Here is a 17,361-nt window from a genome sequence, read left to right on the forward strand (position 1 = left end):
TTTTAATTTCCTGGGCATGTTCTGCATGATCTGTCTGAGGGGCAGGGTGTGGAGGGGTCTCCTAAGAGGGATCCTTCCTGATACCTCCTCCTCTTTACTAACATGATCTCAAGCTCTCCCGTGGCCAGAGGTGGTGAGAGTATGACATGTAAAGCTGTTCTACTGCACAGGCAGAGTCCAGAGGAGAGGATCCTAGGGGAGGGGCTGCCTGAGGACTTTTGAATGAGTCAGATTAAGCAGAAGAGAAATGACCGCATCAAGCAGCATTTTAATTCCACAGTTTTCCTGTAAATTCCCACTTCTTGGAGTACTACAGTTTGAGCAAGGCAGAGGAGTTTGAATTGCCCCACAAGGGACACGCGGTCGCCCCCCCCACACCAGTCGTCAATACTTGTTATATCTACATCTGATGTAGAATCTTCCCCCTCTAGGCTATTACATTTTCACCATCTTCTTTTATGGCTTCTCTCTCACCTCCCCACCCGCACTGCAAGTTGTTGGATTCATTATTCAGTTCTTCCCTGGGACAGAAAATGTTTCCCCATTTTCCCATGTCTCTCACAGCCCGTTCTGCCAAGAGTTGGTTGGCATTTGCTGCTTCTGAGTCATTATTGTTGTAGTAATGATATTTATTAAGTGTTTACTATGTGCAGAACACTGTACTAAGCACTAGTTAGTAGGTGCTGATAGAACATCCAGGGTGTGTTATCTTTATTCCCCCACCATATGGAGTCAGAAAACCAAAATAATCTTTCCCCAATCCCCCAGGTAGGAGGGCTACAGTTAGTCTCGTGGTTCTCCTTTTAAAAAAAAAAAAAGGTATTTAAGCACTTACTATGTGCCACACACTGTACTAAGCAATGTGGAAGATACAAGATGATCAGGTTGGACACAGTCCATGATCCACACGGGGCTCACAGACTTAATCATTTTATAGATGAGGAAACTGAAGCACAGAGAAGTGAAGTGACCTGCCCAAGGGCACACAACAGACAAGTGACAAAGCCTGCCTTAGAACCCAGGTCCTTCTGACTCCCCAACCCTTGCTCTATCTACTAGGCCTTACAGCTTTTCTTCTCTGCATTTGGCTCCATTGCTGCTGTTTCCAGAGAAAGTCCCATAGAAATAGACTGGTGGTTTTTATGGCTCACCAAGTTTACCACACAATGGTTCACCAATGACTTGGCCCGTAATAGCTGTGGCATGAAAAGAGGCACTTAAGACAGACTTCACTCTGGAAGGTCTCTACGACTCCTCACCTGGAGTAGATTGGCTCTTTGAAGCTCCTGACCTAGGAACTCGGCTTTCCTAGCCCGCGGCATTGGGGATCTGCCCAGCAAATTAAAAATTCAAGCAGGAAAAGCAAGAAACACACATAGAAATGAACTGGAGATGCTCACTTACTGTAGCATACAGAATTGTGCATAGTCTGCATTCTGTCCCTTGTTCCACAGCTGATTAGTGGACCGAGGCCTTGCCCCATTCTAGACCCCCCTCCTGCCGAAAGAGCGTTCTGGATTGTCAGCTCTGGCCGAGAGAGTGTTCTGGGACCTTGGTGAGCTGTATTTCTCAATGACTTTGTCTTTGCCCTCTCCAGAGCAAGCATCAGAAGCACCAGGCCTTTGAAGCAGAACTGCACGCCAATGCTGACCGCATCCGGGGCGTCATCGACATGGGCAACTCCCTGATCGAGCGGGGGGCCTGCGCCGGCAGTGAAGACGCTGTCAAGGTACAGATTGACCAGGCCTCGGGCCGCTGCCCAGATCTCGATTCTACCTCGCTGCTTAGTACAGTGCTGCATGGCACATAGCGCTTAAATGCCACAGTTGTTGTTATCGTTGACCAGACAATAGAGAACAGTAGCAGAGGAGTGATTAGATAGAGATCGTAGTCTTCCCAATCTGTGATGTGATCCAAAACAGTGGCCCTGTCCATGCTGGAAACTAACTGATAGCCTGGGACCTGGTCGCATTGGATGTGGTCACAGAAGCAGGCAGATGTGGGGAAGACTAACAAAATATTTTTCCCCAGCATTCTGCTACTTCACAGACCCTGGCCGGAGAAGTTTTGGGTGTGGAGGCGGTAATAAATTAGCTTCCTTGGGGGTGGAGTTGGAATACATCTCTGACTTCCGCAGTCCTAAACCCATCTCTCTCCCTTAGGCCCGGCTGGCCGCCCTGGCCGACCAGTGGCAGTTCCTTGTGCAGAAGTCGGCCGAGAAGAGCCAGAAGCTAAAAGAAGCCAACAAGCAGCAGAACTTCAACACTGGGATCAAAGACTTTGACTTCTGGCTCTCAGAGGTACAGATTTGATTGGGTTTGTAAGTCACCCCTCTACACCAGTGACATTTCTTGCCCCTTGGGCCAGACTTAGGGTGCTACAAACTGTAAAAATCTAGGGATTGGCCATTCCGAAGGCCATTTTCTGCAGCAAGTGGAATCCCCCTCTGCAGCTGGGAGGGTGGATACCTGTTCCTCCCCTGCCCCCAGCCAAAAAAAACCCCCAAAACATCAGCCTTAGGTTGTGGGGTCAATTGTGTGAGTACAGACCTCTTTTTCCTCGGTAAGGTTTCAAGAATCTGTCCCTTCTCCATCCAAGCAATCACCTTGCCAGACCAGGCACTTGTCACATCCTAGCTTGCCTACTAGATCAGCCGCCAGTCTCTTCCCTCTCCAGGTTATGCTTCACTGTGCTGCCTGGATCCTTTTTCTAAAATGTCATACAGCAACATGTCTTTCCACTCCTCAGCATCCTCCAGTGGTTGCCCATTTCTCTTCACATCAAGCAGAAACTCCTGACCATCATAACTAAAGCACAGCTCTCTCCCCACTACTCGATCAACTCTGTTGTCCCACTACACTACACGTCGCAATCTGTTACTCTGAAGCCAGCCTCCTGACTGAACCTCATTTACATTCCTTCTTCCACCGACCTCTTGCTCACACCCTTCCTTCCCTGACTAAACCCTACTTTCCTCTTCTCCCACTCCCTTCTGCATCACCCTGACTTGCTCCCTTTATTCATTCCCCTCCCAGCCCCACAGCGCTTATGTACAGATTTCAATTATTTATATTATTGTTGTTCTCCCCCCTAGACTGGAAGCTTTTTGTGTCAGGGAATGTGTCTGCTTACTGTTATTATGGTATATTCTCCAAAGCGCTTAGAACAGTGCTCTGCAGACAGTAAGCGCTCAATAAATATGACTGAGTGAATGAAGAGATCAGTGAGGGCTTTAGAAGGTTGCCAGGGGGCAACACAAACCCTGTGCCATTCCCCTACCAGGTGGAAGCCCTGCTGGCATCCGAAGATTACGGCAAAGACCTGGCCTCGGTGAACAACTTGCTGAAGAAGCACCAGCTGCTGGAGGCGGACATTTCAGCCCATGAGGTGAGGTTAGCCCCGGAGTCCAGCTCAGGGAAGGCTAAGGATGAAGGATAAAGAGTCTAAGATCTGGCCCCGGAGTCACTCACAAATTACTCTAACCTGGGCCAAGAGACTGGGGCGCTCTCTCTCCCCACCTGGAAAATGGTCTCTTGCCATCTCACGGAGATAAATGGGGTCCCGGGTGCCCTGAGCAATGAGGGAAGGCCGCTGTGAGTCTCAGTAGTACCGTTATGAACCACCTGAGAAGCAGCCTGGCCTTGTGGATAGAGCACAGGCCTTTGAGTCAGAAGGACCTGAATTCTAATCCCAGCCCTGCCACTTGCCGCGTGACCTGGTGCGGGACACTTCACTTCAGTATGCATCAGTACCTCATCTGTAAAATGGGGATGAAGACTACGAGCCCCACGTTGAACATGGATTGTGTTCAACCTGATTAGTTCGTGCCTACCCCAGTGCTCAGTACAGTGCCTGGCACCTAGTAAGTGCTTAACAAATACCATTTTAAAAAAAAAATTCCAACAAACCAAAAACATTAACATCTTTCTCCCCTTAATATGAAATTTTCCAAATGCTGCCTGTAGAAGACCGGTCTTGCGGGTGGCCAGGCTGGAGATGTTGTGGGGGCTTCTGCCTGCCACCGGTGCAATCAGAAACTTGCTGACGTCACCTTCTGAAATATTGCCAAGATTTCAGCAGCTGCACCCCAAACAGAAAATCATTTTGAGCACCGTGTCTTCCTTGGCCCTCTCCCTCAACCCCACCCTCCCTTCACATCCTCAGGATCGCCTTAAGGACCTCAACGGCCAAGCGGACAGCCTGATGACCAGCAGCGCCTTCGATACCAGCCAGGTGAAGGATAAACGGGATACCATCAACGGCCGTTTCCAGCGCATCAAGAGCATGGCGGCGGCCCGCAGAGCCAAACTCAACGAATCCCACCGCCTGCACCAGTTCTTCCGGGACATGGACGACGAGGAGTCCTGGATCAAGTGCGTGCCACCGGGGCCTCAGTCTTCGTGTAGCTGGGGAATCCCAGGCGGGCAAGTGGGTAAGAAGACTGGCTCCAGAGACCCAGAGGAAACTGCAAGTTCCAATCTTCTCTGTCTTCCCTCTGGCCCTCAGGGAGAAGAAACTACTCGTGAGTTCGGAGGACTATGGTCGAGACCTAACTGGAGTGCAGAATTTGAGGAAGAAACACAAACGTCTGGAGGCGGAGCTGGCTGCTCATGAACCCGCCATCCAGGTGAGCAGACTGGGCATGGGCGGGCCAAGGAGGGGATGGGGGCGACCGGCTGGTGTGTGGTGAGGCCCGGTTCCATCGGCACAAAGCAGCGGAAAGGTCTTGGAGGATTTAAGACCAGTATTTGTCATCATTGAGGGGAGGGAGGTGGAAATGGATGACTTAGGGGGCTTGGACCAAGCAATTCTAGACCTGGTATTTTCTCTTCCAGGGAATTAGAGGAAAGCAGGATTATTTTGTAGTTTGGAGTACACCTTCCCACAGAGCAATAGTCATTCATTCAGTCATATTTATTGAGTGCTTATTGTGTGCAAAGCACCGTACAAGGTGCTTGGGGGAGTACAACATAACAGTAAAGAGACACATTTCCTGCCCACAACAAGCTTATAATCAGCCAGTCAGTACTGTTCATTGAGCATCTGCTCAGAGCACTTGGCAGAGTACAGTAGGGGGAGGAGGTAGGGGGAGGAGGACCCGTTGTCTGTCTCCCAAGGAGTTTACAGGCTGGTTGAAAAGACCGACACCTCATAATTTACCCATAAGAGGAAGAATTCCCATAAGAGGAAGAAGTGCTTAAGTAGCAGACCATGTAAAATGACAGGTGCAAAAGTGCTGCAGGTGGATGTGATGATCCTTGAGAAGAAGGAAAAATGCACTGGGAAAGAGCTGGGATTTCAGAAGGACTTTGAAGGTGGAGCTGAGGTCTGGTGGATTTGAAGGTGGGGAGACCTCCGGGTTGGGGGAAGGGTGTGAACCACGGGTCGGAGGTGGGAGAGCCAGGTACAATGAGTAGGTGGTTTTGGGGAAAAAAGAGTGTGAACTCGGGGGTGTAAAATAATAGAGTGGATTGGTAAGAGGGAGTTAGATGGAGTGTCTTAAAGCCAATGATCCAGCTAAATTATTATCTGTCTCCCCCTCTAGACTGCGAAACTAATTATGGGCAGGGAACGTGGCTACCAACTCTGTACTGTACTCTTCTGAGCACTTAGTACAGTGCTTCACGCGGAACGCTCAATCAGTACGACTGTTTGATTACTGGCTACGATGGAAACGTTAGCTGGAGGAAAGAGTTTGGAAGGGAAGGTGAATTCACTTTCTAACACATTGAACTTAAGGCACCAGCGGCACTGTCCTGCCGGCAGGAGGAAATACGAGATGGTAGAGAAGGAAAGAGGCTGGGGCTAGCAAGATAGATTTAGGAATCATCTGCACAGAGCCTGCTGAAACGTGAATATAAGGAGGAAGAACACCAGTCCCGGAAGAGAGCCTTCCGAGACACCGACAGCTAGTGGAGGAGAGAGCTGTAAAATAGGGATTGACATTGTGGCTGAACCCTGTGTAGGACAGGGATGTGTCCATCCTGATTATAAAAAGTAGCATTGCCTAGTGGAAAGAGCACGGGCCTGGGAATCAGAGGACCTCTGTTCTAATCCCAGTTCTGTGACCTTGGGTAAGTCACCGAACTTCTCTGTGCCTGCTACCTCATCGGTAAAATGGGGACGTGGACTGTGTCCAACCTGATTAGCTTGTGTCTACCTCTGCACTTCCTTCAGTGTCTGGTACATAGTAAGCACCTAACAAATTCCATTAAAAAGAAAAAGGGCAGCTGAGGTGGAGCGTGGTGTTGATTTGATCACTTTCTGTTTCTCAGGGTGTGCTGGACACGGGGAAGAAGTTGTCTGACGACAACACCATCGGCAAAGAGGAGATCCAGCAGCGCCTGGCTCAGTTTGTGGAGCACTGGAAGGAGCTGAAGCAACTAGCAGCTGCCCGGTGAGTGCAGCTGCAGCCAGAGGTCTGTTTTGAGGGAAGTGGCCAGAGGAGGGACTGTTTCCTCCACTCAGGGCGGGCAGTACTCCATGCCACCGGTCGTTGCCCTCCGCTGGGCCGACGCAGCCTGGACTGGCCCAGGCTTCCGACGTCGCCTTCCCTGGCCCCTCTCCGTGGCACGGACCTCACCACAACCCAGCAGGGCCGAATTCCTCCACCTTCCGTAGGCAACCTGACCCGATGGTCCGGTCCTGATGTCCGTCTGACCGAAGGTTAGCGTCCCCTGCGCTGGCCTGGAGAAAGAAAGGAGAGGCGGTTCGTTTTCCTCAAGAGAAACGTGAAAGTCTCTGCCTCGTGGCTTTCAGGCCGCAAGTCTTCGGTGGTGGAGAGAGCTGAGGGCTGCCTGGAGAAAGAGGCTAGAAACCGAGCGAAGCAGATGATCTTGCATCACAGCCCTTCCACCCCTTCCGTTGACTATCTCCACGGGGCAAAGTCGAGGGGTGGGCATTGGGATTTATCCTTACTCTGCCTCCCGTTCCAGGGGCCAGCGGTTGGAGGAGTCCCTAGAGTATCAGCAGTTCGTAGCCAACGTGGAAGAGGAGGAAGCTTGGATCAATGAGAAGATGACCCTGGTAGCCAGTGAGGACTACGGAGACACGCTCGCCGCTATCCAGGTATGTGAGCCAGCGAGCGGTCCTATCCTCGTGTCAACTGCTGCCTTGTTTGACCCTTGCTTTCCGGTCCCAAGTCTTAGTTAACGGTTCAATCGGAAAGGCAGCCTAAAAGATAGATCCTTCCTCATTGTAGCAGATTAGGTCATGGGGCCTCTCACATCTGTTGACTATGCTTATCTAGCTCCTGTAGAAAAATCCACAAATTGGAGCCTCGTACGGGACTAGGTCCAATCTAATGATCGTGTATGTACCCCAGCGCTTAGTACAGTGCTTGGCACGTTAGTACGTGCATAACAACTACCACTATCATCGTTATCACCACCATTATCGTAACCATTATCGTCAGTGGTATTTGAGTGCTTACTGTGTGCAGAGCGTTGTACTAAGGGCTTGGGAGAGTAATAGAATAACCTATCTGGAAACCAGTGTTCGACATAGGATGGCGATGGGCCATGCTGGCCAGAGTTAGGCCACTTAAGGAAACAATAAAACCTACCCCAGCCCCCACATCACAGTCACATGATTGCCATGTGTAGATCGATGACTAAGGAAGCATGCATCGAGCACAGCACCGTACTGAGCACTTGGGCGAGTTCAGTTAAGGTAGAAAAGCTGATCCCTGCCCTTGAGGAAAATGGGATTTTTGTTAGTTTTGAGCACATTACATTGACCTTCTCTCAGAGTGAGTGAGCTGTCTGCCGAGGACGGTGCAAGGCTAGAAATAGGCGAGGCCCCTGAAGAGATGGTGTGCTTTATCACCAGGGTTTGCTGAAAAAGCATGAAGCTTTTGAAACTGACTTCACGGTGCATAAGGACCGGGTGAACGACGTCTGTACCAATGGGCAAGACCTCATTAAGAAGGTGAACATCTCCCACGGGCTAAAGTCCCTAAGCTCTTACCTCCTCCACCTGCTACCCACCCCACCTCTGGGCCCTTGGAATAAAAGGGTGCTGGCACTTTGAACCCCTCTGTCAGCTGTCCTTCCCACATCCTCCATCTGCGCTGACAAGGGTGAGGGTTGGGCGGGAGGGTCTTTACTAAACCCAGACCTTTGGGTATGCCTCTCTCTCCACAATAAACAATCAGAGACCACTTTTCATCCCATCCCCGGGGCCAATGGGCCCGCAAAGCCAACCTGCCGCTCTGACTGACCAGTCGAACCTGGAAACAGGAGCTCATCTCCCATGTAGCGTCCTCGGCCCTCAGGGGACACTTGATTCATTTTGACTGACCAGTCAGCTTGAAAGTGGGCAACCCTCCTGAGTTAGGCTGGAAAATGGGCCTGGGGCCGGAATGCCCAGGGGAGGCCTGGCCCCAGAGCCCGGATCAGACAGTGGAGACAAATTGTGTCTGTGGTGTTCTCGATGCCCTAGAACAATCACCACGAGGAGAATATCTCCGCCAAGATGAAGGGCCTGAACGGGAAGGTGTCCGACCTGGAGAAAGCGGCGGCCCAGCGGAAGGCCAAGCTGGATGAGAACTCTGCCTTCCTGCAGTTCAACTGGAAGGCCGATGTGGTGGAAAGTTGGATCGGTATGGCTTTTTTCCCCATGTTTTCTCTGATTTGTCCCGTTCTGGCATTGGGATCTCCTGGTCCCGGAGTCTGGGCTTCTACGTGTCTAGATTTGGGGGCCAGCGTGGGTGGCTCTGGGACTTCACCCTCACAAAATAGGACTCTCGGTTGCCTACCTGGTTGTCTCCTCTTTGAGAAGAGGAAAGACAGGCCAATTCTGCATTCTCCATGCGTGGTTCTCCAGGTGAGAAGGAGAACAGCTTGAAGACCGACGACTATGGACGGGACCTCTCCTCCGTCCAAACGCTCCTCACCAAACAGGTCAGTGGCCACTTCTCAAGACAGGTGGGCGGGCTGTCTGTCATATGCCCTGGGGTTGCCTCGCCTGACGTCCACCCGGCTCCTCTCGTGGCAGGAAACCTTTGACGCCGGGCTCCAGGCCTTCCAGCAGGAAGGAATCGCCAACATCACTGCTCTCAAAGACCAGCTGCTGGCCGCCAAACACATCCAGTCCAAAGCCATCGAGGCCAGGCACGCCTCCCTCATGAAACGCTGGCACCAACTGCTGGCCAACTCGGCCACCCGAAAGAAGAAGCTCCTGGAGGCCCAGGAGCACTTCCGGAAGGTGAGGACCCAGCTGGGATCCCCTCCTTTCACCTGGCCAAACTGGGGAGAAACCTCATACTCCCTGGAGTATGGTGGGGCGTGGGGGCGGCACTAGAAGGTACTGCCCATGGCCCCTTCGGAAAGAACTTTCGTTTCGAGGTAGCTGCCACCCAGGCAGGGGAGACTGAGGCCCATCTCCCTTCGACTCGCCAACCACCGCCCCCGGTAACAACTCTTCATTTTTAAAAGCCGTTAAAAGCTTATCTGTAAGCCTAAGTCAAGGTGAGCCAGTGGGGACATAGGATTTTTCAAATGAGGGGTCTCTGGCCTTGGGGTCCGTAGACCCCGCCTGAGTTTGCCATGCAGGCAAGAGACGGAAGAGGGAAATCGAGGCCAGATTTCGTAAAGGAGACATAGGCATTGGGAAGCAGAAAGAAAAAGGCTACAGGAGGAGGAGGAGAAGCAGCCTGTTAAAGTGGGAACACGGCCATCCTAGGCTTCAGATTGGCCAGTTGTCCTTTAAGCCAGTCCCCCATCTCGCCCCTTCCAGGTGGAGGATCTCTTCCTGACCTTTGCCAAGAAAGCCTCGGCCTTCAACAGCTGGTTTGAGAACGCAGAGGAGGACCTGACGGACCCCGTGCGCTGCAACTCCCTGGAGGAGATCAAGGCCCTGCGCGAGGCCCACGACGCCTTCCGCTCTTCGCTCAGCTCCGCCCAGGCGGATTTCAACCAGCTGGCCGAGCTGGACCGCCAGATCAAGAGCTTCCGGGTGGCCTCCAACCCCTACACGTGGTTCACCATGGAGGCCCTGGAGGAGACCTGGAGGAACCTGCAAAAGATCATCAAGGTGAGCCTTCCCCGCACTTGGAGAAAACCACTCCTGAGAATCGGGAAGCCGGAGGGACCAGCGGGAGGAAGCTTGAGATGTGATTGAGCGCTTACTGTGTGCAGAGCACTGTTCTAAGCGCTTAGGAGATTACACTACAGCAATAAGTGGGGACGTTCCCTGCCCACAGTGAGCTTAGGGGAGACAGACAATACAAATTAATAAATTACAGATATGTACATAAGTGCTGTAGGGCTGGGGGGCGGGGAGAGCAAAGGGAGCAAGTCAGGCTGAGGCAGAAGGGAGTGGGAGGTGAGGAAAGGTGGCGATTCTCTTATTGGCTCCATCGTTGACCTCTCTGATTTGTGGAACGTCAGTTTTCCTCTCCCTGGGCTTTTGATTTCCCCCCCTTTTGCCCTGAGGATGAGCATCGCTCCTTCCCCAACTCCCCAGGAATGCCATGAAGATGGAAAGCATGGCCTAATGGATAGAGTCTGGGCCTGGGAGTTGGAAGGACCTGGGTTCTAATCCTGGCTCTGCTATTTGTATGCTGGGTGACCTTGAGCAAGTCATTTCACTTCTCTGTGGCTCGGTTACCTCATCTGTAAAATGGGGATTAAGACCATGAGCCCCATGTGGGACGTGGATTTTGTCCCTCCTGATTAGCTTGTATCTACCCCGGCGCTTAGAACAGTGAGTTGAAACTTAGCAAAGTGCTTAGCAAATACCATTACTATTATTTATTGTCATAGTGTTCCTGCAGTGTTTCAAGCACTTTAGTGGGGAAGAGTTGGCTCCTACATTGGGGATCTCATCCGTTGGTCTCCCCTGTGGCTTCTTCGCTTCCTTGGTCTATCCCTCTAAGGGCCGGGCCCTGGAAGTCAGTGAAGGCACGCCTGGGTTCACATGGACTCCCTAAAGGACTTCTCTGGATTGAGGGTGTTGGGGCAATCCCATGGTAACCCGGGCCCAAGGCAGCACGTGTGTGTGTCTGTGTATTTGTGAGAGGGTTGGCACAAGAGCGCCTGTCTCTTGTTCTCAGGAAAGGGAGCTGGAGCTGCAGAAGGAACAGAGGAGGCAAGAGGAGAATGACAAGCTGCGCCAGGAGTTTGCCCAGCACGCCAACGCCTTCCACCAGTGGATCCAGGAGACCAGGTACCCAGCAGCCTCCCACCACGGCTCAGGTGGGGCACCCCGCGCCCTGCTTGCAGTTACTTTCAGGAGGGAGAGTGCCCACGGCTAAGCCAGGGTGTGGGCAGGGGCAAAGACTGTGAAATGTGCCTACCCAGCCGGTCTCACCCTTGGGCGGCCACCCGGGAGACGGGACCGGCCTGCCTGCGCGTCCTCCTCAGCCGGCCGCGGGAGGTCACGAGCCCCTTGGACCGCTGGCGGAAGCAGTGGCCTAAAGGCTGTAAGTGGGTGACCCCCGAAATGTAGATGAGCCTTAAAGAAAAGTAACAGACCCAGGCCTTGGACTTCCATTAAAAAGGAGATTCTTGGGCCGGCAGAGCTGCCTTTCCCATTTTTCCGAGGGGGATACAAGATCATAAAGCTGGGAGGGAATCCCACCTGGGCCAGCCTCCCTACTTGGAGAATGGATAAAGAGCACTGAGGATTTGCACGTTTTGGAAACCGAGGAGACTGGGGCCCCCCCAGACACACTTCCTCTATCCTGAATGAGAGCAACACTTTAAAATTGTGCTAAAGTAGATTTTTTTTTTTCCCCTTTTCTCTGTTGCTGCTGCCGCTGCCACCACCAACTACTTCCTGGATTGACACCTGCGAAGAACGTATCTCCTCGACGGGTTAATATTGTCTTTTTCTTTTCCCCGGGCCTCGTCATGTTGTGGCGTTGGTGGTGTCTCGTGCGCTTGGTCCCCATCTTCCCCCACCCTGGCCCATGGCTTGGCTCGTGGACGTTTCTGCGTCGGGGCAGATGGCTCCCACCTTTCACACATGCACCGTGCACCGCCCCTTCCCAGCACGGGGCGGCTTGGGGGAGAGGGTATCCCCGGCCCACGCCCCCACCCCAGCCCTGGTCGTCGAGGCCCTGGGTGATGAGGCCCGTTGCCGAGTCAGGGCCTGAGGTCTAGGGATCTGCTTGGAGTCTCTAGTCGTGACCCAGAGTGTCACCTCGTTGAGAGGCGGCATGGGTTGGGGCCGAGGTACTGGGCCGGGAGTCAGGGAGACCCAGGTTGTAATTTGAAGTTCACCGCTGACGTCTGAGGCTCCCCCCGTGCTTCAGTTTTCCCCCACGGTCCACGGCGGGCCTTGCCGCGAGGGCAGATGATTGGAATTGGGAAAATCTGCCGCTGGCTGCCCCGGCCCCTCGGTTCGGTTTCGTGTCCCGAGCACCGAGCGGGCGCTCTGGTCTGATGGGCCACGGAAACGTGTTGGGCCCAGCTGCCCCTCTGTGCCCTTGGGCCTAGTGGACGGGGACCCGGTGCTGCTGTGTTTGACCACGTAGAAGCCCGGGGCACCAGGTGACACCGGTGAATCAGAGCCGGGGGCTTCCAGGTCGGCCCCGGTCGCCCAAGGCCTCCTTTCTCAGATGGGGCCCGCCTGAGGTGCCTCTCCTTGAGATGGATTCTTGGGCCCCCGGAGCCTCTCTGTGACGTTCTCCTTGGGGACGGACGGGTGGGCGGGTGGGTGTGCCTTGGCCTTTGAGGCCCAGTCAAACGTGGGGCTTGAAACCCTCCTATTTAAGTCGGGAGAAGAGGCGCCAGCAAGAGCGATTGAGGCCGTGGTTGGGCCTCACACCAGGGCTCGGACTTGCTGCCTCCTGTTCTCCGGGACCACCCAGCGGCCAAGCTTTGATAGGGGACCGACGGTGGGGGCAGGCGTCAGTGAGAACTGCTTCTTTCTCCTCCAGAAGGCAGATACGAGGGTGGGCCGAGAAGGGAAGGGCAACTCAGAGAGTAGAACAGCCTAAAATGTGGGACCTCTGTGACAGTCGGCACCTGGCTCTCCTCCTCCTCGTCCTCCTGCAACCTCCTTCACCACTCTCCTCTTCCCGTGCTCCACCTCCTGCTGTCTGTGCATCCACAAGTGCTGTCCGTGGTCCGTTCACCTCATGGCTCCTTAAATCCTGTCCGGTTCCACCCCTCCCCGGCCACCTTCCTGCTTGCGCCGTCCGACCGGCACCGGGCCCGCCCCCGGGCTCCGGTGTCGCCGTCCTCTGTGCTCTGCTGCCGGCTTGGACTCCGTGGCCTGTCTGTCGTGGCGTGCGCGCTCTGGCTTCCGCCCCCTTCTCCCCCCTCCCGCCCTCGGTGTATTCATTTGGTTTCTTTTCTTTGACTAGCATAGCATATCGTCGGGTCATTCGTGTCTATCAGTATGAAGTTGGGGATGATCTGTCTGGAAGGTTTTTCTCCTCTTATTTCTCTTCTTACCTCACTGTGGTTTGACCGATGCACTTTTGACTCTCCCCTCCCCGTTCCCTGCCCCACCGCCCCCAGAAGTAGCTCTGCTTTCTCTGACTAACTCTCTCTCACTGCCCTCGGCCGCTTAGGAGGGGGGGACCCGCCTTGTGCCCGCCCCCAGCTTTCTGGCCCAGGTCCTGGGCATTCGTTTTTCCCTTTTGGAAACGGTGTGATGGTGTCTAACCCACTGGGCTAGGAGAAAGCTTGGCGAGTTTCCATGGCTGGAACAATTTTTTGAACTCTGAGAACCCAAGAAGATTGGGGGTTTTTTTTTGTTTTGGTATTTGTTTTTTTTCCCCTCCTCCCCCGTCCCCCGGGGTGTGAAGAAAGTGTGTGCGCTGGGGGAGGAGGTGGGGTTTTGAACTGAAAAGGGGGACACAAGTACAGTTTTAACTCGCCCCCGCACAGTAACCCCAACGTGTTCGCTCACTGGTGTTCCGCTGCGACAGCTCCCCATGATACGTTGAAAGGATGAAGGCTCTTAGAAGCCAAACACAACTGCCGCCTAAACACTGGTTGGCACCCACAACCAAAGGTTTGGCCCATTGGTATCAGGAGGGCGGGCATATAGACATTCTGGAATTGGGGAAGAGAAACCAGGAGTTGGGTGGAGATCACTGCCTTCCCCTGATTTGGGTAGAGTCGTCTGAGTCTCTCGAAGGCCTGGCTACCAGTTAAGTCCGGAAGCACTCTGGTTTGCCGGTCACGAGCCTCCAGCCACTAGCCCATGGCTGCCCTACCCTGGGAGCGGGCCGGAGAGCGTGGCGGCCAGCCCCAAGTCGGGCCCGGAGGACCTCGGTCTCCACTGTCCCCGACTGCTCCTGTGAGTTTTGGGGTGTGCCCCTGTGTGAGGGCATAGTCGGCCAGGTTGCCCTCTCCCGCTTCGAGGCTGGGAAAAGAGGCCGAGCCCTTTAATGGGGGCAGACCGCGTCTCGGCTCCTGCTGGAGGGGTGGGTTGAGGGGCCTGGTCTGGGCCACGGGCACCGGTGTCAGGACCGAAAAGGTGGTCCAAGGCAGCGGGGTCTAGTGGTTGAAGTGCTGAGCTGGGAGCCGGGGGTCTGGGTCTCATTCCCAATTCTTCCTCAGACCCTCTGGGCCATTCTGGGCAAGTCCCTTAATCTCTCGGGCCTCAGTTTCCTCATCTGTAAAATGGGGATAATAATGCCTGCCCAGTCCTTGACTCACCCAGGGCTGCCGTGAGATGTTAAGCCAAGGCCCAAGGGACTTGGAGCATCTCACGGAGGCGCAAGGTATTATTATGGTGGCTCTCTCCCGCGAGGAGGGCTGAGGGAGCCTGAGGGAGGGGGTGTTCAGAGCCTGCCACCTGTAGCCCTTTCCCAGGACCGGCCCCTCCCTCACTGTGGGTCTATGTTTAGGTCATGCATGGTGGAGGAGTCGGGGACCCTGGAATCCCAGCTGGAAGCCACTAAAGTAAGTAGCGCGTACCTCTCCGCCCGTCGCTTTGCCCATCCGTGCCCTCTGCCAGCTGGCTTGTCCCTCTGAGGAATGTGCCCCGACGGGGAGCACGGACGCCGTTCCACTCCCAGCCACACTCCTCCAGTGGGAGCAGGCAGGTGGGGGCCTCTTGGAGCCTCCACCGGCTTTTCCTGCTGCCCAGAGGAACTTTCTAGTTGGATCCATTGGACTCCCGGGTGGTCTCGATTCTGCCCTTCCTGCATTGGAAGCTGACCGGGCCCGGGCGTCATATCCCCCGGCCCCGTACCCTTGGGAGAGTCTGGCCCCGTAGACGGCGGGCGTGGGCCGGCGTCTCGCCGGTCAGCTAACCGTCCGATCGGCGGCTGACGACTCCGACCCGCCCCTCTCCCCGCACAGCGCAAGCACCAGGAGATCCGGGCCATGCGGAGCCAGCTGAAGAAGATTGAGGACCTCGGAGCGGCCATGGAGGAAGCGCTCATCCTGGACAACAAATACACTGAGCACAGCACGGTGGGGCTGGCCCAGCAGTGGGACCAACTGGACCAGCTGGGGATGAGGATGCAGCATAACCTGGAGCAGCAAATCCAGGCCAGGTGAGCGATCCATCAGCGGGGGTTACTGAGCGCTCGCTGCGGGCCGAGCGCTGGACCGAGCGCTTGGGGGAATATAGTACAAGAGAGTTGGCAGGGGTGGGCCTTGCCCACAAGGAGTTGACAGGCTAGAGAACCCTCCACTGCCAGGCTGGCACCCAAGGAGAGGGAGACAGCTCAACTGGCTCGGCTTGGTTCCTGTCGTATCAGGCCGTGAGCTGGGAAGGCAGGGAGTTGATGCTGGGCAAGTGACATGGAGACCCTGGAGCGAGCGCTGACCCCACGGCCTTTAGGGGCCTTCCGTGCTGGGGAGACTTGGGGATGACAAGTGACTTCTGAGGACGGACGGGGGTAGAGGCTCCGCGAGCGGGCAACCTGATCACGTATCTACCCCAGCGCTCGGACCAGTGCTTGGCACGTGGTAAGTGCCGAACAAGTACCGTTACTTACCTTAACCACTCTGGTTTTCAGGAACACGACTGGAGTGACGGAGGAGGCCCTGAAGGAGTTCAGCATGATGTTTAAGTGAGTGATCCAGAGGCGGAGGAGCTTCTGGGCCCCGGGCACCAGAGGGGGGTAAGTCAGGGCAGCCTCGGCCCTCCCCACTCCCCTGGAGCTAAGCCCCCGCCCGTCTCCTAGGCACTTCGACAAGGACAAGTCTGGCCGGCTGAATCATCAGGAGTTCAAGTCCTGCTTGCGCTCCCTGGGTTACGACCTGCCCATGGTGGAGGAAGGGGAGCCAGATCCCGAGTTCGAGGCTATCCTCGACACCGTGGACCCCAACAGGTAAGCTAGGGAGGGCATGGGTCTACGGGAAGAGACTCCCCGCCCACCCCAGTCTCCACGTGCCTTCAGGACACTGACTACTGTCCCTCAGAGAGGACCAGCCCTCTCCGCTTACACGGGGCCTCGCCTCTCCCCGCCTCACCCTCATGTTTCTCTCCCAGGGACGGCCACGTCTCGCTGCAGGAGTACATGGCCTTCATGATCAGCCGAGAGACCGAGAACGTCAAGTCCAGCGAGGAGATCGAAAGCGCCTTCCGCGCCCTCAGTTCCGAGGGCAAGCCCTACGTGACCAAGGAGGAGTTGTACCAGGTACGTGACGGCTATGGGGACCGCCTGGCCCCCGGGTCGGCCCTGGGCCCAGGGCGAGTCGGATCCGCTTTGGAGACCCTGCTTAACAGCCGCCTTGAGACGAACACCCTGGTTGAGGGGTGCAGCTCAGCTCAGAGTCCCCCACTCAACCCGTTTCCCAGTAGGGCAAGAGGAAAGGAGCTCGAGCACCCGCTGGAGAGGTTTAGATCAGGGTGGGCTAGTAGAAAGAGTATGGGCCTGGGAGTCAGAGGACCTGGGTGCTAACCCCGCCTCTGCCATTTGTCTGCTGTGGGACCTTGGGCAAGCCGCTTAGCTTTTCAGTGCCTGTTTCCTCAACTGTAAAATGGGGGTTCACTACCTGTTCTTGTGCCTTAGATTGTGAGCCCCACTTGAGAGGGAGAGGGCCTGTATCCAACCTGATAAACTTGTATCTGTCCCCTACTTAGAACCGTGCTTGACATCCATCAGAAGTATTTACTGAGCGCTTACAAGCATATAGTACAACAATTAGCAGACATGCTCCCTGCCCATAACGATCTTACAGTCAGAGCTTAACAAAATACCATCATTATTTTAATTAATTAATGATGTCAGATCCAGTTTCCAGCCCTGACTACTGAGGCAGGTTTCAGGAGTAGCTGACGTCATAGGAAAAGGAAAGCTCCTCAGGGCCAGCAGGGTTGGACACAGGGTATCGACCAAGTAGTCTCTGAAGAGCGTGAATGGGGTCGGGGTCCTGAGGGTGAGACCCTGGGTGTGGGGGATGGGAGCCTGACCCCTTGCATTTTGTGTGTGTCTGTCTT

The 17,361-nt window shown here is 54.8% G+C and overlaps 1 protein-coding gene across 9 annotated transcripts in view; it reads left to right on the plus strand.

The window, feature by feature from the left end:
• SPTAN1 (spectrin alpha, non-erythrocytic 1) overlaps positions 1-17,361 on the plus strand; it is a 71,423-nt gene that overhangs the window by 53,522 nt on the left and 540 nt on the right. For 5 of the 9 annotated variants that reach the window (XM_029062509.2, XM_039911761.1, XM_029062508.2 and 2 more), the window contains 20 exons: positions 1,598-1,729; positions 2,163-2,300; positions 3,283-3,387; positions 4,165-4,373; positions 4,507-4,627; positions 6,276-6,397; positions 6,936-7,068; positions 7,831-7,929; positions 8,443-8,602; positions 8,827-8,903; positions 8,998-9,207; positions 9,739-10,035; positions 11,057-11,169; positions 11,802-11,819; positions 13,316-13,378; positions 14,813-14,867; positions 15,270-15,466; positions 15,935-15,988; positions 16,103-16,249; positions 16,411-16,558. In XM_029062509.2, the coding sequence (XP_028918342.1) occupies positions 1,598-1,729; positions 2,163-2,300; positions 3,283-3,387; positions 4,165-4,373; positions 4,507-4,627; positions 6,276-6,397; positions 6,936-7,068; positions 7,831-7,929; positions 8,443-8,602; positions 8,827-8,903; positions 8,998-9,207; positions 9,739-10,035; positions 11,057-11,169; positions 11,802-11,819; positions 13,316-13,378; positions 14,813-14,867; positions 15,270-15,466; positions 15,935-15,988; positions 16,103-16,249; positions 16,411-16,558 (2,598 nt within the window). The remainder of the gene's footprint in view (positions 1-1,597; positions 1,730-2,162; positions 2,301-3,282; positions 3,388-4,164; positions 4,374-4,506; positions 4,628-6,275; positions 6,398-6,935; positions 7,069-7,830; positions 7,930-8,442; positions 8,603-8,826; positions 8,904-8,997; positions 9,208-9,738; positions 10,036-11,056; positions 11,170-11,801; positions 11,820-13,315; positions 13,379-14,812; positions 14,868-15,269; positions 15,467-15,934; positions 15,989-16,102; positions 16,250-16,410; positions 16,559-17,361) is intronic. The other 4 variants (XM_029062513.2, XM_029062514.2, XM_029062515.2 and 1 more) reach the window with 1 other exon arrangement.

Source organism: Ornithorhynchus anatinus, chromosome 4, assembly GCF_004115215.2.
Source record: "Ornithorhynchus anatinus isolate Pmale09 chromosome 4, mOrnAna1.pri.v4, whole genome shotgun sequence".
Lineage (NCBI taxonomy): Eukaryota > Metazoa > Chordata > Mammalia > Monotremata > Ornithorhynchidae > Ornithorhynchus > Ornithorhynchus anatinus.